The sequence below is a fragment of the Lutjanus erythropterus genome, chromosome 6, assembly GCF_056507025.1.
Source record: "Lutjanus erythropterus isolate fLutEry1 chromosome 6, fLutEry1.hap2, whole genome shotgun sequence".
Lineage (NCBI taxonomy): Eukaryota > Metazoa > Chordata > Actinopteri > Lutjaniformes > Lutjanidae > Lutjanus > Lutjanus erythropterus.
Genome location: NC_139322.1, coordinates 3,067,216 through 3,091,459, shown reverse-complemented (window position 1 = coordinate 3,091,459; position 24,244 = coordinate 3,067,216). Strand labels below are relative to the sequence as shown.

The following is a 24,244-nucleotide window of genomic DNA, read 5'->3' as shown; positions in this document are numbered from 1 at the left end:
ACAAACAGGAACTCAGACGACATGAACATGCAGGTGACTTTCATGAGCTCTTTTATATCTGCAGTAGACCTTTAATTAAGTATTTAAAATGTGTGTACTGTTTTGCTGAGGAGAGAAAAATGACAGCCTTTAACGTTTTATTTTCTTAAGTGTCTCAGAGTTCTCTTAATGCAAATCAAAATACACATTTTTAAAATCATAATTCATATTTATCTTTGATTTAGAGAGGCTACAGAGTCAACATGTTATGGTTGAGACACATCTGACAGCAATATTATTACATGAATTTGTTTTTTTAAACCAGGAAGTGAGACAGGGGTCCTTAGAATATAGCTAATCCCTTTTATGCCAGATGATGATTATAATAGCTCATTTTTACACCTGTGTTATCAGCAGGTGTTGTTAGTTTTAGTTTTTGACAGATTTGAACACATTTTTAAATTGTTTGAAGTTGTAAATTCTTGTCTGGGACCAGAGCAAGTTTAGAAATTTAAAAAATTAAAGCAAACTGAAACATTTTATAAATTCCATAGATTTCATATGTATATAAGCCTTGGAGAAGTTGTAGTAGTAAGACTAATATGTATATTCCATTACATCATAATACTGCATAATAATAATAATAATAATAATAATAATAATAATAATAATAATAATAATAATAATAATATAATTGAATTACTGTGGTATGAATGGGTTCAGCATTAAGCTGCAGGAGGATCCAGCACCTGAACTGAGACACTAATAGTGAAGTAAAGAAAGTCGCCGGCGTCCATGTTTTCTGTCATGTGACTGCCCCCTGGTGTCTCTTTTTTTTTCTTGGTGGTTTGAGTGAGTTGAGTGAAGCGCAGACAGAGCTGGAGGGAAAGTCACCATCAGAGTTCCTCTTTGACTTCTATTTGAGGAACAACAGCAAACCGCACAATCAGAGTGACACATACAACCAGGGACAAGACGTCTCCTGGACGAGAGACTAAGGACCAGAATGGGGAAGGAGAGAGAGAGACAGAGAGAGAGAGAGAGAGAGAGAGAGAGAGAGAGAAAGGGAGGCAGAGTGCACACAGGGGGCAAAAAGTGAGAGGACTTACTGCTCTGTGATGAACTTTTTCTTATGAGAAAAATGTTCCTACTGTGAAGAAATTTATATTTACATGAATATTTCTTTGTAATTTTTGTGCAAAATAAATTAACATTGGCATTTTTAAAAAACTAAAGCAGTAGACAGTTTGAAAAATAAACTTCAGATGCGTCGTCAGGTCCTCCAGAACATGAATTTCTTGAATTTCAAAAACTTTTAGAGTTTGACTCCACCTTGATTGAGTGACAATGAAAGTTTACTGCAACTTAAAATAAAAAGTTTGAAAAAGTTTCTACTGGGATTCGATGCTTCCATAAACTGAAGCTAATCTCGTTTCTTCCTTTCTTTTCTTTATGAACACACATTTGTTTGCTTCACAATCTTGCAGAAATTTGTCTCTCATGCCCACGTTGCCTACATCACATGTAACATGCAAACTTGGTATAATGACACCAAAGAATCTGCTGATTAAGACAAAATAGTTTGAAAGTTTCAACAAACTCCTTCCCAACATATAAAGTCTATCAGTTTGCACATTAAATATCTAGTCTTGTACTGTATTAAACTGAATATAGGTTGAAAATTGTTTGCAAATCATTATATTCTGTTTTTATTCACATTTACAGAAACATCCCAACCTTTTAGGAATCGGGGTTGTATGAAGGCAGCTCACCTTCGAGTTGGATGGGCGGGAAAAACCTGCCATGTTTACTTGTGATGTTGTATGACATGTTATTGTTCTTTTGTGCATGTGGATCAGTTTCAGACAGTGAAATAATGTGAACAGCCAAATAAAACAAAATAAAAATCAGGTCTGAGTGATCAGTCCGGGTTGTTAACACCAGGTGTAAACAGGGCCGATGAGTTTTAATGACAGTGTTAATAAAGATTCTTATAAAAGGAAACTTGAAGTAGAACTAAAGACTGACGGAGGAGGGAGGAGAGCAGAGAGCTGTGTGTCGTGTTTAGAGGAGGGACTCCATTATTTAGAGAAGTAAGAAGTTCCTGATTAACCAGTGAAGAAAGAAGAGAGACAACAGTAAACCAGCAGAGCCTCAACATGAAAGTCCATCACAGTTTGATCTGCCTCTTCTTCTTCCTCTGTGAGTACATTTACTTTGTTTTTCTGTCACTCTCTCCTGTTGTTATTCCATCATTTAACAGTGTTTTATAAGGTCAAACATGATGATCAGAGTCAGGTATGAGTCACTTTAATGGACAGGATCACATTTTAAAACAATCCTCACATGCCTGTTTGCATATTGACCGAAAAAACTCAAACTGCAGCACCTCTTCTGTCTGTAATACATCATAATACAATTTAACTATTTCATGTTAGTCATCTTGGACTACAAAAAATAATGGCAGCTGCTAGCATTCTCACATGATGTACTCACATGAATGATGTGTGACAGAGCTGCTGATCTCTGGACTCACATTACCCCGGTGGATTTGGAGGCCCTCTGCAACCGAATAGTCAGCATACAGCAAGAAACAGCCCTGCATCCAACCCCCCCAAAAAACAGTCACCCTACAGGGGAAACACTGGAGTTTATTTTAGCTTCACAAAACTTAAAACACTTACTGAATGAATTTTACAGAAAGATATCAGAAACCTGTGATTCACAGGCAGAATAAAGCTGGCAGCATTTTGAAACAGAGGTGTGAAAACAACATGTCGATGAATGGTTTCTAAATCGTTCTGAAGAAAAAAAAAGAAGAAGAAGAAGAAGAAGAAGAAGAATGTTGAAAGTCTCACTGAATTCTTGTGGTTTGACCTGAAAACAGATGATGATTGTGATATAGTTCTGCGTCTCTAATACTCATACATTAATGTAAATGAAAGAAACAAAGGAGAAGAAAGAAGAGGGCAAAAGGACAAAAACTTCTCACAACAAAACTAAAGAAATTTGCATGTGGAATGATCTGGAGGGAGTCAATACATGTGATTGAAATACAGGGAAGGATAAAAGACGACAGAAACATTCAGTCACAGTCCAAGTCAAGCAAGAACATTTTCATATACTTATCTTAAATTTCTCTTTCTTTCTTTCATACGAAGAACTCAAACAAAAATGCAATGTCCAAATCCTAAAAGCCCCAGTAAAACCACATAAGGCTGCGTTTCCTGCCACAAATGTCAGGAAGTTTTCATTCATGAAAACAGCATTAAAGAGTAAAGATAATTTTACAAATTTGGGTCTGATCATAGTTTGGATTTTAAGTTCTGCTTTCAGAGATCCATAAAGGAAAATCTGTCACTTTAACAGCGTCAGCAGTGAAATTAAGAGACCAGATAAAGATAAGAAATGGAGAAAATGAGAGAAAATGAGAGAAAATGTCACCAAAATAAAGAGGAAATGTCTCGATGACGGCAACATGAGTTCAACTGGAACTTTCCATCACAAAGAGAGATGTTGTCCGGACAGAGCAGCGTCGATTGAACACGCTGTTGCTGAAAGGATCGATTTGCAATCGATAAATGTGAACGCGAGCGACGTTCACTCCTGAGGGAGATAACGGTGATGAAAACAAAAGTGCGATCGCAGCAGAGAGAGAAGGAGCGAGCGAATATGGACAGAAGTGTCGAGGTGATATAAAAACTTTGGTTGATCCTGTAGCATGAAGTGTGTGAACTCCACTGCAGACTGGAGTTACAGTGAGAGAATGACAGATAGATTTATATAAATATATTTATATTAGATTAATTAGATAGATTTATATTAGAAATTGAAATTCAGTCAAACTGGATGATGTCAACATGATAATAATGTGTCATTTAGTTTTCAAATTCAAAATGTCTTCAAACTAAAACAAACTTCATTTTCAATAACAGCAGACTGACTTCATGTGACAGGTCTGAACCTTGTAAATTGTGTTTGTGTCTGAAAGAAAATTCAAAATATGTGTGACAAGTTGCCCTCAATCCCTCGTACACACCGCTTAAGAACAAATCTGTTCGTACGAGTGGTTCTTGCATGAGGCCCAGTGATCGTCAGTCACAGGCTGTGGTCTGTGATCAGTCACTAATGATTGTTCCTTTTTTTAACAGCTCTGCAGGAGGGAAACACTGACCTCCTCAATTACCAAAGCCCTGTCTATGCAGTGACTGAAGGAGGAGGTGTCACCGTCGAATGCCACCTTTCACTTTATGAAAAGAAGTTTACGAAGTTTCTTTGCAAGGAAACGTGTGAAGAAAACATTCTCATTGAAACGACTAATGTCACAGCTGAGAGAGGCAGATACAGGATAGTAAACTATAATAACGAACGAGGAGTAAAACCAGGTTTTTATGCCACAATCACACAGGTGACCAAGTCAGACTCTGGACAGTACAGGTGTGGTTATAACTACACAACATCACAAAGTTACAAATCTTTTGGAATCCTTGTTTTAGGTGAGTTTCTAGAGATCTGAAGAAAGTTAGCTGCGATGATAAATCTCACAGTGACCCACTGGAGGTCCTCATTTCTCTCATCTCTCATTTCTTTGTATCTGTCCGTTTTTGATGTTTACAGGTCCAACCAGTTCACTCCCAGCAGACATGAAAAAAGCTATAGGTACGTCCACAGACACTGAATTTGATGGATGAAAGTCAATGGCTGATACTGATACTGTTCCATAGATGTTAATGTATGTGCGATAGATCTGCATGATATTTCATGAGTGCATGAGTTTATTTAAATGTATAGTGTTCAACAAGTTTATAGGAAAGTCATGCAGAGGGATATTCCATCAAGGCTGATAAATAAATCTGAACTTAAATGAAAAAAACCTGACTTGAATTAACTCTTTACTCATCAGTGTTTTTTTTATAAAGTTTCCAAATGTCAAATGTTAGCATGGAATATATCAAAAGAAGGAGCAAATCTTATAGTTTCAGACAAAATAAGCATTTTGTTTGAGCTTCATTCAGTTTTTTTAATACGCACTTGATTGCTGGTCGGTTGCATCAGAAAATCATCTTTTCAGACAACAAAATGGATGAAAATGGCATTTTTAAGCAGAAAATCGACTGCAATTTTTATTTTTGTTTCTTTTTTTATCACTTCATATTATGTGTGTCACATCACTGTCACCTGTGTGGTTGACACTAGTTGTGTGTGTCCCCCACCCCGCGCCTGAAACACTGTCTGAGAGGCCTGGGGGCTGGAGGCTGTAGTCCAGGTCCCAGGGGCTGCAGTGTGAGCAGCCCCGCTCTGTGGCCGGGTCACGATGCTCTCCGACCCGCAGATCTGCAGCTGAGCACAGATGTTTTCATGCTAGATAACACCAACTTCTTCTTCTGCTGCTCAATTCCAGTGGTTCTCTTCTTTGAGTGACATTTTTCTGTCAGATGATGTGCCTCAGCATCCTCTACCACTGGATGAGATATCCCATCAATGGCGGGGAACAAGTTAAAAAGTGGAAAAAGTTACACTCAAGGATTTAGACACTCCACTAACACAATTTAGCCTCGTCTACTCAAATGTAACTTGAGCCAGACTAAACCAAGGTTGCATTGTGAGCGTGCGCAGAGAACACGAGCAGCCAAGAACATATAATTGTTAAAAAGTGGATAAGATGTCACAAAAAGAAGGACAGTCATTCAGGTGTTACTACTAATGCTTCTTTCCTCTGTTCAACCTCTCACAGACCTGCTGATGTACTCGGTCGTGAGTCTTGTCATCATTGTCATCATCTTAGAGCTGGTGCTGATGATAATCTGCTTTCGGAGGAAGACCAAACCCGACGGTGAGGCAACAGGATAAACTTGCACAATGCAAAACAACTGCAACTTCTCATATCTCACCAAAAATGTCATTTCAGTCAGGACGCTCACACCAAGGTTGCTTATTGCAACAATACACATTTCAGTGTGGCTCTGCTCATGAAATTCTTTAGAATAAATTGCAGCAATCATGACACAGAGTCTCCCTGAGCTCACAAACACGCCTGACAGATTTTCAGATACACAATATTTCATGATCATGAACACATGTTAAAGAGCATTCACAAACACGTCAGTGCTAACACACAAAGAAACTGGAGAGATGCAGGAAGTCACATTTCAGGGTCAAGCAAAAAAACAAATTGTAAATACATACTTCATTAGTGTGTTATCTGACAATTATCTACTATTTCTACACATCTCAGATGCTTTTTCACCATAAAGATACTCTGACACACTGTACAACAGTTTTTTGCAATTTTAAACCATTATTGCACAGTTTTTTTTCACAGTTGTAACATTTCCTTATTATATGGAAATACTACTGACTTTTGTTAGTTCTGTGGTGTGGAGTGTTGTGATGATGTTTGAGATTTTTTAGGGCACTGGTATAACTGTGGCTGGTTCCAGACAGGCTGGTCCAGTAACCTGGGACAGGGACAGGTTGAAGATGTTAGTAAGCGCAGTCTCTGAGCGCTCTTCCTGGAATCTCATTAGGTTTGCAGCCCTCTTGACATTCACACTGCAGAGAATCACCTCACCTTCTCTGTCAGTATGAAAAGTACCTGAATGGTGGTAATCAAAGGGGGAGTAACAAAATTGTCTTGTCTCTTTGTCCCAAAGCGGGCAAACAAGTGGTTGAGTTCCACTGTTGCCTGTAGGTGGGTCCATGTCGGTCCTGTGGTTGGTGATGTTCTGGATGTGCCGTAGCACATTTGATGCCTTTCTTCAGGCAGGGCTGTACTGACCTCTGTCACCAGATCTGAAGGCTGGTTGTGCTCATTTAACTGTGTTTTGTAGGACTACAAAGAGTCTGACTGTAAAGACGGCCTTGTCAGTTTCAATTTCTCATCATGATCAAGAAAAACATTTTGTCTGTTCCACAGGTCCAATGACCAGAGGAAACGCACACGGACTAAACATCGAGGTGACTTTCTTCTGCATTTAATATTGTGCTTTTCTAATGTAGCAACCACTTAAAGCACACACGTTCATACACTGACAGTCAAGCAACTTAGCAAGAGCTGAGGAGGTGAACTGAGAATAATGCTAGACTCACGATTTATTTAGACATATGAATCAGGAGGGAAGACAGACTCACATGTCTGTATACCCAGAAGGATATCCAGATCAATATAAGTCAATTAAATCTTATTTGGAATTGGTTCTCGATGCCCCTCTTCCACTGTCCATCCCTTTAAAGACAGAATATTGCTGCAATGTTTTGATTGTGACATTTGTTCATTTATGATGTAGTGATGTTACTGCAACATGACATTTAAAACGTTACATTGATGTTACTGCAGCATTAGAGTTTAAACTTTATGTTGCAGCAAAGTTACTGCAACATTACTCTCAAAACCTTATGTTCCAGCAACATTTACTACAATATATATATACAATATGGCAATATAAAGTGGTGTAAACATTGAGATAAAAAGTTTAAAAGCTGCTGGTATCGTCACTCTGGAATTTCACTTGCTAAGTTGCTACAATGTTACATGTGACATTCCAGCGATGTATAACGTAAAAATTACGTTGCTACATTCCTGAAGCGACTTTTTGTTAGTAGGGATCCCTTTTATTTTCTTCAACATATAGCAGCCAGTAGACAGCCAGGGTCTCTGTCCTCGTGCAGAAACCTGCTGCACTCACAAACAAGCGTGCTGGTTGTCGCTCCCTGCCTGCTGCTTCCATGTGTCACGCCTGAAACATTTATTTCATGGGCTATAACTGTTATATTTTAGGTCTGCTTTCATTCTCTGTTTTTTTTTTTTTTTTTTTTTTTCCAGAATCCTATGTTTGACAACGGCCCTCCAGTCCCTTCAAGTGAAAACTCTGACTACCTGACCCTCCATCCAGCCACCAGGGATCAGAACCAAATCTACTCCACACTCACACACACACAGAACACGTGACGTTGTTTGGATTCAGACCTGGACTCTGCTACTGTGCCTCGAGTGTCCAGTTTGTACAGTGATCTTGAGAACCCTGCAACTTGAGAAAGCTTCAAAAGAAAAAATATAGTTTTTGGAAAAAAAAAATCAATACACTTATTTATTTGTATGTGCAGTTTTTATGCCACATTGTAATATAATGGAGTCCAGTTGCAAGATATAGATTACACTTAAAACTGTCAGTTAGTGGGTGTAATATTGGCTAAATGCTAAATGAAACCCATGTAAGAACTGGTGATGAATGAATCTCCACTTAAAAAAACACTTACATCACAACAAGTTTAAATTTAAAACTACGAACAACATATTTCCATTAAATTTACTGTATATTGATGGATGGATGTTCACGGTCATGAGAGGATGCTGCTGGGCTTACAGGTTTATTTTTTCCCACCTTTAACCATCATCACCAGCTGCACCTGAAGAAACGCAGGTTAATGGTTGTTCACACAGTGCAAATTCTCTAATATTGTATGATTTGACAAAACTATTAAGTAAACAATTAACAGAACACACAATAGTGAGCTAGCTTAGCTTGTGCATGATGTTGTGTTTTTATGTTTATATTTTTGTGCCATGTTACATATTTTTCTTTCCTGTCAGTGTAGAGCTCGTCTGTATTTTTGTGTATTTTGTGTATGCTGGTGTGCATGAATTGCTGCACAATAAACAATATAAAAAGCAGTTTTTGCAGTATTGCCATCTGACTGCTGGCCCACAGGAAAGTGAATAAAAATTGAGTATGTGTGGCTTCCTGATTGTCTCTCTTCATAAAATATATTTGATCTTGAGAGACTCACAGCAGAGCTCAGTATTGGACTGCAGTATATTTATTTAAGTGATGTACAAATTAGAGGCACTTGTACTTTATGTGGCCCAGATCAAAATGGACGAGACTGGACACAGAATAAATTCCCCAGCATGCCAAATTGACTTGAAAGACATCATTTGGACCATGTTTTCAGCCTGAATCTTCACTGCAGATCTTGATGTAGATGCTTGGAGCCTCATTCATGTGCACACTGTCTACACTGTCTGAACTATGTGTGTGTGTGTGTGTGTGTGTGTGTGTGTGTGTGTGTGTGTGTGTGTGTGTGTGTGTGTGGTGTGACAGTGTGTGCACACGCCAGTTTTAAAATGGCACGTTCCATTTTTTCCTGTGAAAATCCTGCAGTGTTTTACGGACTAAAAAGCTAAATCTGACCTTCAGTCGGCATGACGTTGAGTAGAATTTTCATTTTTGGGTGATTTATCCCTTCTCTTAATGCTAATAAAATTACACATTTTTAAAGATTTTTTAGAAGACGTTATGGTTTAAACACATCTGATGACAATATTATTTAATGACATTGTTGAAAAATGAAAGTTTACCAGCGCTTGAGCAGTATTTACACGTTTTTTGTTTGGTATAGCTAACCCTATAATGCCTGATTAAATCATGTAATCAGTACATTTTACATTTGAAGGGTTTTAACAGATTTTTAAATTACTTCAAGTTGGGTTTTCTGGCACAGAGCAGATTTAGTCATTAAAAAGTTTAAAGCAAACCAAAACATTTCATACATTTAATACCCAAGTGAACTTTTCTTTCTTCACTCAGGTTTTCCTCTGTGTATTTCTCACAGATGTGCTGCTGTACTCGGTCGTGACTTGGTCGCTGCCATCGTTGTCATCATCTTGGGGCCGGTGCTGACCATAAACCTGTTGGTGAAGCAGCTTACACAACCAACAGAAACTTCCCATTTCTCACCAACAGAGATTTTTCAATCAGTCACACTCACAGCAAGGTTTCAACCACCGATTGCAACAATACACTTTTCAGTTTGACAGTGTGGTTCTGCTCATGAAACACAAATAAGAGTAAGCATGACACAGAGCGCCTCACAAACATCAGATGCACAACATTTAAGAAAAATGAAGACATGTTAAAGAAAATTCACAAACAAGTAAATGCTAATACATGAGGAAGCTGGGGAGGTGGAAGGAGTCACATTTCATGGACGAGCAAAAAGCACTTTGGAAATACAGCACCCGTTCTTGAGAACTGAGACAAATCATGTCCTATGGAAAAGTTTAAAGTCGAGTTGTTGAAAACATGTGAAAACACAGAGAACTTTGTAGAACAGGATTGTGAAGTTAGACCGTTGAACTGATTTCAGCGTTCAGGATGTTTTGGTGGAACTGAAACATGGCTCGGTGACGAAACGTGATCAACACCGCCTTCCCCACCCCACCCCCACCACCCACCAAACTGAACACACCTGCTGGGAGGGAGGAGAGCAGAGCTGTGTGTCCCATGTAGAGGAGGGACTCCATCATTTAGAGAAGTAAGAAGTTCCTGATTAACCAGTGAAGAAAGAAGAGAGGCACCAGTAAACCACAAGAGCCTCAAGATGAAAGTCCACCACAGTTTGATCTGCCTCTTCTTCTTCCTCGGTGAGTACATTTACTTTTTTTCTACCATTCTGTTGTTAATCCATCATTTATCAGTTTCTCATGAGTGTTTTATGTAGTTAAACATGATAAACTGAGACAGGTATGAGCCGCTTTAATAAATAAATTCACATTCATTCATAAAAAATACTAAAAAAAATCCTAAAACAGCCCTCACATGCTCATGTGTACATTTATAGATTTTTTTCTACATTTCACAAAAGATATCACATCCTACAGACAGATCGAAACCTGTGTGTCACAGCATCTTAAAACAGTGGTGTGAAAACAACTTGACGTGCTGGTTCTTAAATACTTCTGTTCACAGTTTCACCTAAATAAAATACAAGCTCCTGATTAACATTAAAAAATCTAACAAATACTCAGTTGAAGTTCTTTGGGCTGACTTCAGTCACTTCTTTCTTCTTTGTTCTTTGTAACAGAGGGTCATGTTGAAAGTCTAACTGATTTCCTGTGGGTTGTGGCTCTGTGTCCCCTGTCATGAACCAGAAAGGATCCACACGCAGACTCACAGGGGCAGAGGCAGGAGATTTTACGGAGTTTTTCAGGCAGATCAAAGTAGACAGACAGAGGCCACTGATAGGCTGACAGTCAAGACAGGGGAAGAACCAGTGGGTGTGGTCTGACAGGAGAGGCTGACAGCTGCTGAATAGAGAGTGAACAGGAGGGGGGGGGTTTAAGAGGAGCAAGAAGCTCCACCAGAGTCCATGACAGGCCCTCCTATCATTTACTACTTCACAATGAAAATATGCAGTTTTTCCCAGGAAGGAGGAACAGATTTGTGTTGTATGATGGAATAATCAGGCTGTTAACAGAAGGCTGATCTTTGTGTGACTGAGTTTCAGGCTGTGCAAAGAGCAGCAGCAGCAGAATGTGAGCTGCAGGAGAACTTTCAGCTGAAGAGGAGCAAAAGTTATGTAGAAATGAACATCCCATCTGTGTTTTTCACAGCAAAACAGCTCAAATATGCTCTTCATTCTGTCCTTGGTGATAAATGACATTATGGATTGTAAATGGTGAAATCTATAAATTCCTGCAGTTTTGTGTTGTTCTTAAACTGTTGGACTGTTTGCAGTTTTTAGCAAAGTGGTGAATCTCACCCCATCCTGTGTTCACCTGTGGAATGATCCAAACTCAACTTTCAGCCTTTTGTTGCTTTTTTGAAACATGTTGCATAAAATTGAGAATGAGTGCATGTAAAAAAAAGAAAGAAAGAAAGAAAGAAAAAAAATAATAATAAATAAATAAATAAATAAATAAATAATAATAATAATAATAGTAATAATACAGAGACAAAACAGTATTTGCAAATAATTGCATTCAATAATTGCAGTTTTTATTTATGTCTCACATCCCAATTTTTCAGGAATTGCGGTTTTAGTCCATAGATTCTGTTCTGATCCAACAATCTCTAACTCTTAAGGGTTTTATTAATAACATTTTATATGTAAGAAAAGATATAAAATAATAATACATCTACAGAACTTTCAGAAAGGTACAGAATAATAAAATTTTCTTTTACAAATTGAATTAATCATTTGAAGAAAATGAAATTATGCCACATCAGATTATTCTAATTAATGGACAAAATGAGGGGGTCACTGATGTATCTTCTATCATGTAAGGGGTCCTTGGCTGAGAAAAAATGAAGAACCTCTGGCCTCAAAATATCCAGATATTATTTATAAGCCATATCACCCAGTCCTACCTGCACTTCAACATCCTCAGTCACAGGCTGTGGTTGAACTGGGCAGCTCCCAGTGTGACTCTGTGTTAATGTGAGGCAGGAAATATTGTGATCAGACAGTAACTAATGATTGTTTCTCTTTTAACAGCTCTGCAGGATGGAAACACTGGTCTCGTCGATGCCCGAGTCCGTATCTTTTCAGGAATTAAGGGATGGGATGTCAAAATTTATTGTTTCTTTTCTCTCAGTGGGACCAGGATGTACTTCTGCAAGGAAACATGTGAAGAAAATGTTCTCATTGACACAACTAGTGTCAGAGCTCAGAGAGGCAGATACAGCATTGAATATAAAGGAAGAAATCAAAACTCAGGTGTTGTTGTGACCATCACAGATCTGAAGAAGTCTGACTCTGGACGGTACCGCTGTGGTTTGGGTGAACCAGGAAACGAGCAGTACAACAATGCTACAGTCATTGTTGTAGACGGTGAGTTTGTACTTAAAGTCATGAAAATGTTCTTTCTAGTCTGAAGAAAAGTTTGACTCTTCACTGACAGACAGATTTTTTTTCTTCACTGATAAATTCTCATTTATAACCAACAGGCCTGCTGTAACTAACTGATAAACTGAAACTGGGACACACACACCAGTTAATTTGAATATTAGTGGACCACACACACACAGTTATTGTTTCAAATGATATTTTTCTTTTTTATCAGTGAAGGGAGCTGATTGGGAACCAGATGAATCTCTGGGCTTGTGTTTAATATAACAACAATATATACAATACTTGAAATCATTTTTTTTTTTCCTCACTGTGTCACATATCATATAAATATCACTGATAACCGATGACTCTAATATTGATCAGTAGTGTATCTGTAGTGAACTGTGCATGGACGCTCTTAGTTGGTGGAGATATTTGTCTGATTAATTTTAATAATGAATAAGTCTACATGCAGTGAGTTAGTTTGTCTTTGCTGAGAGGTGTAGGTACCCCACTGAACCTCACTCATGATAGGGATTGGAGATTCCAGCTGTTTCCCGTGAACCAGGAATCTCCTGAAGGTCATACGCCTGCGTTGTTTAAGTCCCTGTCCTTCACACACGCCGCCTGTTGCTAATGGACGAATGGACGGTTTATTGAGGTTTTCAGATTGACCCCACTGGGGTCGGTCACGGTCCTGACAGAGAACCAAGAAGACAAACAAACAACTCCAAAACTATATCTAGTATTTTCCATAAATAATGATTTGCAATCATTTAAAAAAGATATTTACTGAATCTCTGGAATGTTAAATTATGAAATATAATTACTTTAAAGATACAGCAAAGACACAGTCAGACAGTAAGTGAGGAAGATTGTAGGTAACTGTTCATCTTTTCAACAGCTATGATGAAGAGCGATCGTCTTGAAGATAAAACCCTCTACACAAGACCTGGAGGGAATATTGCAGTAGGATGTTCCTTTAGGAACATCAAAGGCATGAAGTACTTCTGCAGGGATGACTGTGAAAAAGAAAAAGACATTCTTGTTCAAACAACTGGGGAGAAAGTGCAGAATGGCCCATACAGCATTGAATTAGGATCTTATGATGATGTGTATGTGAGCATCACACAGCTGAACAAGTCTGACTCAGGACGGTACAGGTGTGCAGCGGACATACCTTCATCACCACTTGTCTTCAACGAGTTCAGCATCGTGGTCACAGATGGTGAGTTTCCACTTTAAGTGCTCTATTTGAAAAGTGCACTGAGATAACTTCTGTTATGATTTGGTGTTCTGTGAATAAAACTGACTTGAGTTGAAAATGGAAGAGAATGATCATGTTTGTGTCTCTGGAGGTCTGAAGAAAGTTTTCTCTCCTTGTATCTGTCTGTTTTTGTTGTTCACAGGTTCAACCACTTCAGGACCAGACATCAAACTACCAGCTTCAACAACATCAGTCCCATCAGTCTGCACATCAACAACCACACTAGCTACAAGTACATCCACACACTGTGTCCGATAGATAAAAGTCTTTGACTTAAGAAATTATATTTAACTGTCTGTCCAGCTCCAAACAAAGTCTGTCAGTTAGAGACAGTTTAGCTCTATGAAGCCATGTGAAATGAACTCGGCTAACTGCCAATTAGGAGCGGTCAGAGTGACTCCTGTGGCCGTTCTAGTTTAATTCTGTTAATTCTAGTGTTAATGTTTGTAAATGCAACAGATCTACAGTTATTCCAGATTTGTACAACTGACCAATCATGAGCCTTGTCTTTTCCTCTCATGATTTCAGTCATAGCTGAGTGACAACTTGTATATGATGTGTGTGTATCTAACTTCTAACTTTGTAAGAGACCAACTAAAGAAGTGTCTGTGAGGAAATACTGAGAGGAGTGAAAGTCAGTGAAACAGAAGCTGCCATAATGGGTGGGACTTCTCTATACTTCTCTATACAGAGGTCGCCAACATGGCGCCCACGAGGACCTGGTCGTCTGCAGTGACCCAATCAGTCGCCCACAGGGCACATTCTAAAAATAGAATGAGAGTTCAGCTTTTATTTCATAATACTTCCATGATGCATGTACAAAATGACAAGTTCAATGTTGTACATAACATTTAAAAATAAAACTGTATTATGTATAAACTTTATCTCATCTGGGGTCAAAGTTTCAATTGAAATTTTTGCACGAGATGCATCTTTTCTTCTTACTCTTCCTCGGCAGTCACAGCCACGATGATGAATTTGTCAAAATAATAGAGAGTTTACTGGTACTTGAGCAGTGTTGCTGCCTTTTTTGAAACCAGGAAGTGAGACAGGGGTCCTCAGGGTATAGCTAACCCTTTTTATTCCTGATTGAATCATGTTTTTGTAAAAATGTGACAGAGTATATGGACATCTAGGACACAACTGTAGAACAAATATGATTATAAAAGCACATTTGTACACCTGTGTTATCAGTAGGTTTTGTTGAGGTTTAGATTTTGAAGAATTTCAACACATTTTGAAATAGCTTGAAGTTGTGAATTCTTGTCTGGGAAAAGAAAGTTTTCTAACATAGATCAAGTTTGGAAATAAAAGTAAATAAATAAAACAGACCAAAATATTTCATAAATTATTATATATTACATATCTTTGATCTGTATAAATCCTTCGAGAATAAAATTTCTTCCAAAAAATTGGAATTGAAGTGTTGTAAAAATAAATCTTAAAGTTTTTTTGGTTGGACATTATTTGTCCCAGTTCTCAAGAATGGACAGTTTTATTATTGATTTATTGTTTCTTATTTTTTGTAAATCACTTTGTAACATTGTTAAGAAAAGAACTATAAAGACAGAAGATGAATATTATTATATTGTAAGACATTACATGGAGTTTTTGCTGTTTCTTCATCAACACTTACTTTGATATACGAATGTGTGTATTTATGTAAAGTATATTATTTTGTTTCAAGGATTTGCATACTTAGTTTATATTAGTATTAATGAACAGGGCAGCAGGTCAAACTTTTTCTTCTCTTCAACCTCTCACAGATGTGCTGCTGTGCTTGGTCGTGATTCTTGCCATCGCTGTCATCACCTTGGTGCTGGTGTTGATGATAGTCATTTGGAGAAGAGCAAACCTGATGGTGAGGCAACTTACACAGGAACACACACAACAGAAACTTCCCATTTCTCACCAACTGTGACTTTTTGTCACTCAGACTCGCATCAAGGTTTCAACCATCGATTGCAACAATACACATTTCAGTGTGACAGTGTGGTTCTGCTCATGAAATACACACAGAGCGTCTCACAAACTAAACCTGGCAGAGTCTCAGATGCACAACATTTACACGAGGAAGCTGGAGAGGTGGAAGGAGTTACATTTCAGGGACGAGTCTATTTTTTGACAGATTCCACGTCACTTATCACAGAGCAGATGAAATGGTCAGGAAGTCAGACACAGAAAAGAAGTTCTTGATAAAGATTATGGTTTAAAAATGTGTATTTTGATTAGCAACACTACGCCTGCGTACCTGCTGGGATCTGCAGGTCTCACTGCGCTCTTCATGTGAACAGTCAGGTGGTCTCTACATGGTAACCATGAGAACGGTCCAATGTTCCTTTAATACAGGAAGATTTGTTTTTGTTTCTTGTGTTTCTCTGTGGTTGGTGCTTCATCATTGACTGTTTTTCTGTTGTTTCAACCCAACAAGAGTGACCTTCAAACCTCATCACCACTTTCAGTTATTCCTCATTATAAAGAAAAATATTCTGTCTGTTCCACAGGTTTGATAACCAGAGAAAACACCAACAACACAAACATGGAGGTGACTTTCTTTAACTCTTGTTTACTCTCACTGTTGGATCAGATGAACCAGTGTATGAGATTATCATTAGAGATTAACTGAGATGATCCTGACCTGTGTGGAATGGAAACATAATCTGAAGACATTTTCAAATTATATTTTCTTAGGTTGAACTTTAGAGTGCAAAGCAACACTGGTTACTTTAAAAATGGTTACTGGTTACTTCAATGTAATCAAAGTATCATAATATTAAAGTAATGTAACTTTTGGATTACCTCAGTATGAAATTGTTTAGTCTAATATAATGTGTTTATGGCTGCATGATGCTGTAATAGTTTCTGTGGGTTCCTTCCTTCCTCTGGTTTGAACACAGTAACATAGAGGGTTAATGATCAGTATCAGGGATAATCAAGGCACATGTGAATTGATCGATATTGCTTTATTTTAGCTGATCAGCTGTCTGATCGGCTAAAATAAATCTGATAAAATGTTGATGCGGTGTTGCAAGATGAGCAGGTTAAGGTGACAAAACACAGCAGAATTTAGAAAAGGTAAATTACATTGATGAGAAACCACTTATTGAATGTTTGCAAAGACTAGCATAGAAATCAATCTTTTGTATTGTGTTGTTTTCAGCTATGAGAACTGTCCTCCTCCTCCTCCTCCTGACTGGACTCAACTCCTGGACTCGACCTACCTGTCCCTCCATCCAGCCACCAGGGATCTGAACCAAACCTACTCCACACTCACACACACACACACACAACACACATGACATGGTTTGGATTCACACCTGGATTCTGTTCCTGTGCTTTAAGGCTCCTCTTGTTTTGTAATGTGATTTAAATCAGATTTAACTATGTATTTGTGATTTATGTTTGGTTCCTCAATAATTTGTTCCACCTCCCAGCTGTGTATTAACTCTGCTCTTGTGTATTTTACCAAATTGAATCTGTTTACTTCAGACACTCTGATGAAGGCTCTGTGCTGAAACATGAAAGTATTTTCTGCAGTGATGTCAAACAAATAAACAAGTGAAATTTCAGTATTTTGTCCTTTTTGATTTGAAAATTTTAAATGTGCTAACTATGCTAACTATGTGCTATAATATTGTACTTTTTCCTCAGTTACATTTGTCTGTCAGCTTTAGTTACTAGTTCCTTTTCAGGAGACATTTTTTCGTACCCCTGAGTGGTCCATGGAGAACACACTGAGGAGCCTTCTTTTATAACAAGTTGGGCTCCTACTATTCCTATACCCAGGAAGTATAATAAGTTACTTTTTTACTCATTACTCACTTAGTTATGTTAGTCGTTATATTACTTATATTCATTCATTCATTTTCTGTAACCGCTTATTCCCGAAGGGTCACGGGGGGCTGGAGATTATCCCAGCTGACATTGGGCGAGAGGCGGGGTTCAGCCTGGTCAAGTCACCAGTTCATCACAGGGCGAACACATAGAAACAGACAACCACTCACACTCAACATAAACTTCACTTCCCCTCCATGAGATTAAAATGTCAGCTGTCTGATTAGGTGATGATAATGATGATTATGACACTCTCTGTGTTGCCAAACTATAAAATAACCTCAGTATCCTCTTTTGTCTTCTTGCTGTCTCCTCCTGTATTGTTGGTACATGTTTTCAAACTGTTTGTGTCTGTTCTCACAGTCTGATGGCTGCTTTGTTGGTTTCTGCTCATTTTCCATCATTTCTCTTATTATGTAGAAACAGCATAAGGTCATAGTCATGGTTAATTGTTGATAAGTTACAGTAAATCTAGAGAGGTGTTTTCATATTTGTTCCTGTCTGTGTCAAGTCCTTTGAGACTTTCCACTCATCAAATTTTAGAAATGTGAGACCTACAGATTGTTTTCATTAAAAAAAAAAAATGAACGGTGCGCTTTCACACGTGAACCAGCTGACAGTAAGTAAGATGTATGCTATGTTAAATATGACTCAGGGTCATAACACTGGTTTGTCACAAAAATATGACAACGAAATCACTTCCAAGTAAGGAATAACCAACGAGTAGGTGTGCATTTGGTCTTTAAGAGTAACACCGCATCTTAACTAAAGGTGACGCAAGAAAATAACATCCACAAATACAAGCAAGTTTTAATGAAGATTCACACAAAAGTGCAGGAAACCTGCTGCAGGAACAAAGACTGACAGAGGAGGGAGGAGAGCAGAGAGCTGTGTGTCGTGTTTAGAGGAGGGACTCCATCATTTAGAGAAGTAAGAAGTTGCTGATTAACCAGTGAAGAAAGAAGAGAGACAACAGTAAACCAGCAGAGCCTCAAGATGAAAGTCCATCACAGTTTGATCTGCCTCTTCTTCTTCCTCTGTGAGTACATTTACTTTGTTTTTCTGTCACTCTCTCCTGTTGTTAATAGATAATTTGACAGTTTCTCAGGGTTGTCAGGACTGTTTTATGTGGTTAAATTAGTGGAGTAACGATCCACTCATGCATCTGATTCACTGGACTAAGATATAAGTGCATCAGTTCAGACGGTCTGTATCGGTTAAAAGCTGAACATGAATCAGAATCAGCAGCACTAACGTATCGATACATCTCATTAGGACATGCTTGTGTTTCATTTTTGGCATCAGTGAAGTGCCAGTGTAACTTTCCTCTGTTTCCTCTCCTCCTGCCTCTACCTGCACCGCTCTCACTGGACGCCTGCTGCCGCGATCACACACAACAAGCGCTCCCCCTCCCTCTCCTGTGTTTCCTCTTCATTTCCTCAAAACAGACAACGCTGAAAACAGCAACAGAAGTGACGTTGTCTCACCACCAAACTTTTATAAAGAGGAAGTGTGTTTTATAAGAAAGATGAGAAACGCTGCTGCAAATCGTTTATACAAAACATGTCTGACAGCAGAGAACAGAGACACGAGTCTGATCCACAGAGACGTCATGTCACTGTGAGAGCAGGAAACACAGAGCATCACTGTTCCTCCACACTAATCAAAACCACAGCACTCTTCATATGAAACACAGCAGCACATCATCTTACTGCAAAAATGTTTTTAAGTTTGTTCACAGATTCTCATTTAGGCTACAGGATCTCATTTACACATGAGACTCATAATAAGATGTTCACACCACTGTAATGTCTCCTTCTCTCTGTCTCTACTGTTACTATATTTATTAAAACTGTCAGGATTTCTTTATGCAACTAACAGCACTCTACAAATGTAGCATCTGAAGACTTTTTACACTCGTGGTCACTTCAGAGGAGTAACATGATATCTGGACAGACAGACAGTTGGACACACAGACAGACAGACAGACAGACAGACTGCAGCTCAGCTAACATCAGACAGACAGAGGGACGTGCATCACACACTGCATGATATCAAACTTGGACAGGAGGAAAATCAAGTTAACCTGATTACTGTTCACCGCAGTCGGGTGGAGACCTTGAATACTTGACGGGGCCCAACTCAACTTGCACAGTGTGCATGTGGGGCCAACCGGCTCTGATTATGTGTTATATTAAATGTTACACCTGCAGTTTCACCTGAAATATCGTCTGTCTGCGGTTCACTGGCTGCTGCTGCTGTACAGGTTTCTGTGGACGGCAGCACCGGTGGCTTTTTGGAAAAGTTGAGGATGAGAATGAAACACTTCCTCTTCAGGGCAGGTTACAGAGGCTACATGCACGTCGGAGGCTTACTGCTGCCTCTCTGTTAGACTCCAGTACTGCAGAGACGACATGATGGTGCAGTCAGAGAGAGACACTGAGAAATTACTTGTACAGTGTCATTTTTGAAACGCAAAAGATGCAGGACTTTTGAGAAAATGTTTTGGGCTTCAGCCTCAGTAGCCACCCCCAAATTCACCCAATTGGGAGCTGGTGGCCCTATAATTCAAAATATCAATAAATTTCCCAGGACGGAGGGACAGAGTTGTGTTGTATGTTAGTAACAGAAGGCTGATCTTTGTGTGACGGACTTTCAGGTTGTGCAAAGTGCAGCAGGATCAGACTGTGAGCTGCAGGAGAAGAAAACTTTTAACTGAAGAGGAGCAAAATTTATCAAGAAATGAGGATAATTCTGATCCCATCAGTCTTTTTCACGCTAAAATAGTTCAAATATGCTCTTCATTCTGTCTCTGGTAGAAGCAGTTTATGTTTATGTTTTTCATACAAATTTATCATCATATTTTTTGCACTATTTCAGAGTTGATGGGACATTATTTTAGAGAAATGTCTATATCAAGATATGTTTACAGTATCTGGAGGCTGAGCTTAAAATAGTGGTCCTAAAATAGAGGTCGCCCAGGGGTCTGTCAAAGGTTTTCAGATTCATTTGTTGAAATTATCATTATATAAAATATATTATTTTACAAAAGGCTTCATATTTCAACAAATAATATTTTAATTTTAAATGCAACCCCAAGTCCAAATTAAGTTTCTGAATTTGATGCTGCAACATGTTCCAAGATAGTTGGTTCAGGATCATGTTTCCCTCTGTGACACATCAGCTTTTCTTTTAACACTCAGTCAGTGTTTGTGAACTGAGGAATGTTGAAGTTTTAAAAGTGAAATTCTTTCTCAATCTTACTTGATATACGACTTCAGCTGCTCAACAGTCCTGAGTCCATGTAGTATCCTTTATACAATGATGAGGGTTTTTAATGCAGTTTTTAATGCAGTGCTGCCTGAGGGGTCAAAGGTCACAGACATTCAGTGTTGGTTTTCAGTCTTGCTCCTTGCATGCAGAGATTTCTCTGGATTCTCTGAATATTTTAATGATATTATGGATTGTAGATGGTGAAATCTATAAATTCCTGCAGTTTTGTGTTGACAAACTTTATTCTTAAACTGTTGGACTGTTTGCAGCTTTTCACAAAGTAGTGAATCTCACCCCATCCATGTTTGTGAACCAGTGAGCCTTTCCAGGACGCCCCTTTAATACCCAATCATGATCCTGTCACCTGTTACCAGCTCACCTGTTCACCTGTGGAATGATCCAAACAGGTGTCTTTGGAGCATTACACATCTTTTAGCCTGTTTGTTGTGTTGCAGGCATCAAATTCAGAAGGAGGGTATATTTTTAAAAACTTCTCTAATCCAACAATCTATAATTCTTATGGTTTTATTAATGACACACACACACACACACACACACACACACACACACACACACACACACATATATAAACAGTTATACATGCACAGAACTTTTAGAAAGGTGCGGAATAAAAGCATCACTTTTCTTAAATTTTTCTGTTAAGAACTGAATTAACCATTTGAAGAATTTTGACTGGTCCATACACATATAAATCTGTCTCAGGTGTCAATCTGATGTCACCCATTAATGATGGAAACCAATAGAAGTGTTAAAAAAAAAAAAAAGAAATAGATTAGATTATTTCAATTAATGGACAAAATGAGGGTTTCACTGATGTATCTTCTATCATGTAAGGGGTCCTTGGCTGAGAAAAAATGAAGAACCTCTGGCCTCAAAATATCCAGATATTATTTATAAGCCATATCACCCAGTCCTACCTGCACTTCAACATCCTCAGTCACAAGCTGTGGTTGAACTGGGCAGCTCCCAGTGTGACTCTGTGTTAATGTGAGGCAGGAAATATTGTGATCAGACAGTAACTAATGATTGTTTCTCTTTTAACAGCTCTGCAGGATGGAAACACTGGTCTCGTCGATGCACAAATCTCTGTCTATTCAGGAACTGAAGGACAAGATGTCAGAATTTATTGTTTCTTTTCTTTTGGTGGGAACAGGACGTACTTCTGCAAGGAAACATGTGAAGAAAATGTTCTCATTGACACAACTAATGTCAGAGATCAGAGAGGCAGATACAGGATTGAATACATGAGAACTGCCAGAGGAGCAGATGTTTCTGTGACCATCACAAATCTGATGAAGTCTGACTCTGGACTGTACCGCTGTGGTTTGATTGGAGCAAGAGATCATTACCGTCAGATTAGAATCATTGTTGTAGACGGTGAGTTTGTACTTAAAGTCATGAAAATGTTCTTTCTAGTCTGAAGAAAAGTTTGACTCTTCACTGACAGACAGATTTTTTTCTTCACTGATAAATTTTCATTCATAACCAACAGGTCTGCTGTAACTAACTGATAAACTGAAACTGGGACACACACACCAGTTAATTTGAATATTAGTGGACCACACACACACAGTTATTGTTTCAAATTATATTTTTTTAATTATTAATTAACCTGGGCACCAGATGAATCTCTGAGCTCATGTTTCATTTGCTCTGTCAGATTATTCACATTTGTAAATTAGTCTGGTGATGTCATGTTAGTCTGGGATGTGCTGTACGATATTTTTCATAAGTTTTCATTTTGACATGTTTCAGTGTGACAGTTTTAAAAATCTGTGCTGACTGTATATCAGTTCAGTCAACTCTCTGTTCTGATGAACAGTCAGAAAATAAGAAGCATGTTGAGCTGTTTTGCTCTGAGCTTTAACCCTTTGATGCACAAACTATCCAAACCTCTTCTACGACACAACATGGATCAAATATGACTCATATTCATTTCATTATTTCATTCATGACTGAGTGTTTTTATATATATCTTTTGAAATCAGTTTATTTAATCATTTATTCATTAAGTTTCTTGTTCTATCTTGATGATCACAAATCATTTTTTTAATTTTTTAATTTTTGTTTTTAAACAAGCACCACCAAAACTACATGTATTATTTTCGATAAATAATAATTTGCAATAAGAGTAAAAAAAATATATTAAATGAATATCTGGAATATTAACTTATGAAATACTATTATTTCAAAGATACAGCAAAGACACAATCAGCCAGTAAGTGAAGACAAATCTAAATAAGGATTTGTGATGATAAAAAAAAATACATCTAAAACTAAATGATTAAAGTGAAGAAGTGAAGAAAACAAAAACTCAGTTCTAAAAATAATCATTAAACAATGATCATCAGTCACAGACTGTTTGATCTGAGCAGCTTCAAGTGTGACTGTAGATCAGATCTGAAACTGGAATTATTGTGATTTCTTACAGAAACTAAAGATGGTAACTGTTGTTCATCTTTTCAACAGATTTGCTGGTTGGAAATTCTCCTGAAGAAAAAACCTTCTACACAAGAACTGGAGAAAATATTGTAATTGAATGCTTCCTCACTAGTGTTGGAAGCAGGACGTACTTCTGCAGGGATGATTGTAAAGAAGAAAAAGACATTCTTGTTCAAACAACTGGTGATAAAGTTCAGAAAGGCAGATACAGTATTGAATTTATAAGAGCACCTACAGGAGGATCTGTGTATGTGAGCATCACACAGCTGAACAAGTCTGACTCAGGACGGTACAGGTGTGCAGTGGACAGACCTTTATCACCAGATCTCTACCATGAATTCAACATCATGGTCACAGATGGTGAGTTTCCACTTTAAGTGCTCTATTTGAAAAATGCACTGAGATAACTTCTGTTATGATTTGGTGTTCTGTGAATAAAACTGACTTGAGTTGAAAATGGAAGAAAATGATCATGTTTGTGTCTCTGGAGGTCTGAAGAAAGTTTTCACTGCCAGCTGCTGATGTTTTAAATTCAGTAAATTGAAAACCAACAGTGCAGCTGACTCACACACAGTATCTCATCTCTCTCAGCAGGATTTTATAATCTGTATGTTTTTGTTGTTCACAGATTCGACCACTTCAGGACCAGACTTCAAACTACCAGCTTCAACAACATCAGTCCCATCAGTCTCCACACCAACAAACACAACACAGAGTTTCAGTTCTGACGAGCAGGAAACTGAAACAACACCAACTGCAGGTACGTCCACACACTGTATCTGAGAGATAAAAGTCTTTGACTGAAAAAAATTATAT

General features: G+C 38.1%; 3 protein-coding genes across 3 annotated transcripts; all 3 read left to right on the top strand.

The window, feature by feature from the left end:
- Positions 1–1,855: 1,855 nt before the first annotated feature.
- Positions 1,856–8,028, top strand: LOC146324640 (uncharacterized). Its single transcript, XM_084720236.1, has 6 exons — positions 1,856–2,181; positions 4,131–4,475; positions 4,597–4,638; positions 5,714–5,812; positions 6,896–6,936; positions 7,802–8,028. Exons 1-6 carry the CDS (start codon positions 2,139–2,141, stop codon positions 7,925–7,927), a joined length of 696 nt encoding a protein of 231 aa, XP_084576362.1. The 5' UTR covers positions 1,856–2,138; the 3' UTR covers positions 7,928–8,028.
- Positions 8,029–9,093: 1,065 nt separating this feature from the next.
- On the top strand, positions 9,094–13,851 carry LOC146324639 (polymeric immunoglobulin receptor-like). Its single transcript, XM_084720234.1, has 3 exons — positions 9,094–10,402; positions 12,256–12,591; positions 13,496–13,851. Exons 1-3 carry the CDS (start codon positions 10,360–10,362, stop codon positions 13,834–13,836), a joined length of 720 nt encoding a protein of 239 aa, XP_084576360.1. The 5' UTR covers positions 9,094–10,359; the 3' UTR covers positions 13,837–13,851.
- Positions 13,852–18,076: 4,225 nt separating this feature from the next.
- Positions 18,077–24,182, top strand: LOC146324638 (polymeric immunoglobulin receptor-like). The gene is made up of 3 exons (XM_084720235.1): positions 18,077–18,731; positions 22,031–22,363; positions 23,456–24,182. Exons 1-3 carry the CDS (start codon positions 18,689–18,691, stop codon positions 23,803–23,805), a joined length of 726 nt encoding a protein of 241 aa, XP_084576361.1. The 5' UTR covers positions 18,077–18,688; the 3' UTR covers positions 23,806–24,182.
- The last annotated feature ends 62 nt before the right edge of the window (positions 24,183–24,244 follow it).

What these genes read in the sequence shown, in the direction of transcription:
- LOC146324640 (XM_084720236.1), top strand. Translation starts at nt 2,139, where the DNA reads ATGAAAGTCCATCACAGTTTGATCTGCCTCTTCTTCTTCCTCT. An exon ending in TTTTGGAATCCTTGTTTTAG is followed by an intron (nt 4,476 to 4,596) that starts GTGAGTTTCTAG and finishes TGATGTTTACAG; the next exon opens with GTCCAACCAGTTCACTCCCA. An exon ending in AGACATGAAAAAAGCTATAG is followed by an intron (nt 4,639 to 5,713) that starts GTACGTCCACAG and finishes AACCTCTCACAG; the next exon opens with ACCTGCTGATGTACTCGGTC.
- LOC146324638 (XM_084720235.1), top strand. Translation starts at nt 18,689, where the DNA reads ATGAAAGTCCATCACAGTTTGATCTGCCTCTTCTTCTTCCTCT. An exon ending in CTGCCTCTTCTTCTTCCTCT is followed by an intron (nt 18,732 to 22,030) that starts GTGAGTACATTT and finishes CTCTTTTAACAG; the next exon opens with CTCTGCAGGATGGAAACACT. An exon ending in TAGAATCATTGTTGTAGACG is followed by an intron (nt 22,364 to 23,455) that starts GTGAGTTTGTAC and finishes TCTTTTCAACAG; the next exon opens with ATTTGCTGGTTGGAAATTCT.
- LOC146324639 (XM_084720234.1), top strand. Translation starts at nt 10,360, where the DNA reads ATGAAAGTCCACCACAGTTTGATCTGCCTCTTCTTCTTCCTCG. An exon ending in CTGCCTCTTCTTCTTCCTCG is followed by an intron (nt 10,403 to 12,255) that starts GTGAGTACATTT and finishes CTCTTTTAACAG; the next exon opens with CTCTGCAGGATGGAAACACT. An exon ending in TACAGTCATTGTTGTAGACG is followed by an intron (nt 12,592 to 13,495) that starts GTGAGTTTGTAC and finishes TCTTTTCAACAG; the next exon opens with CTATGATGAAGAGCGATCGT.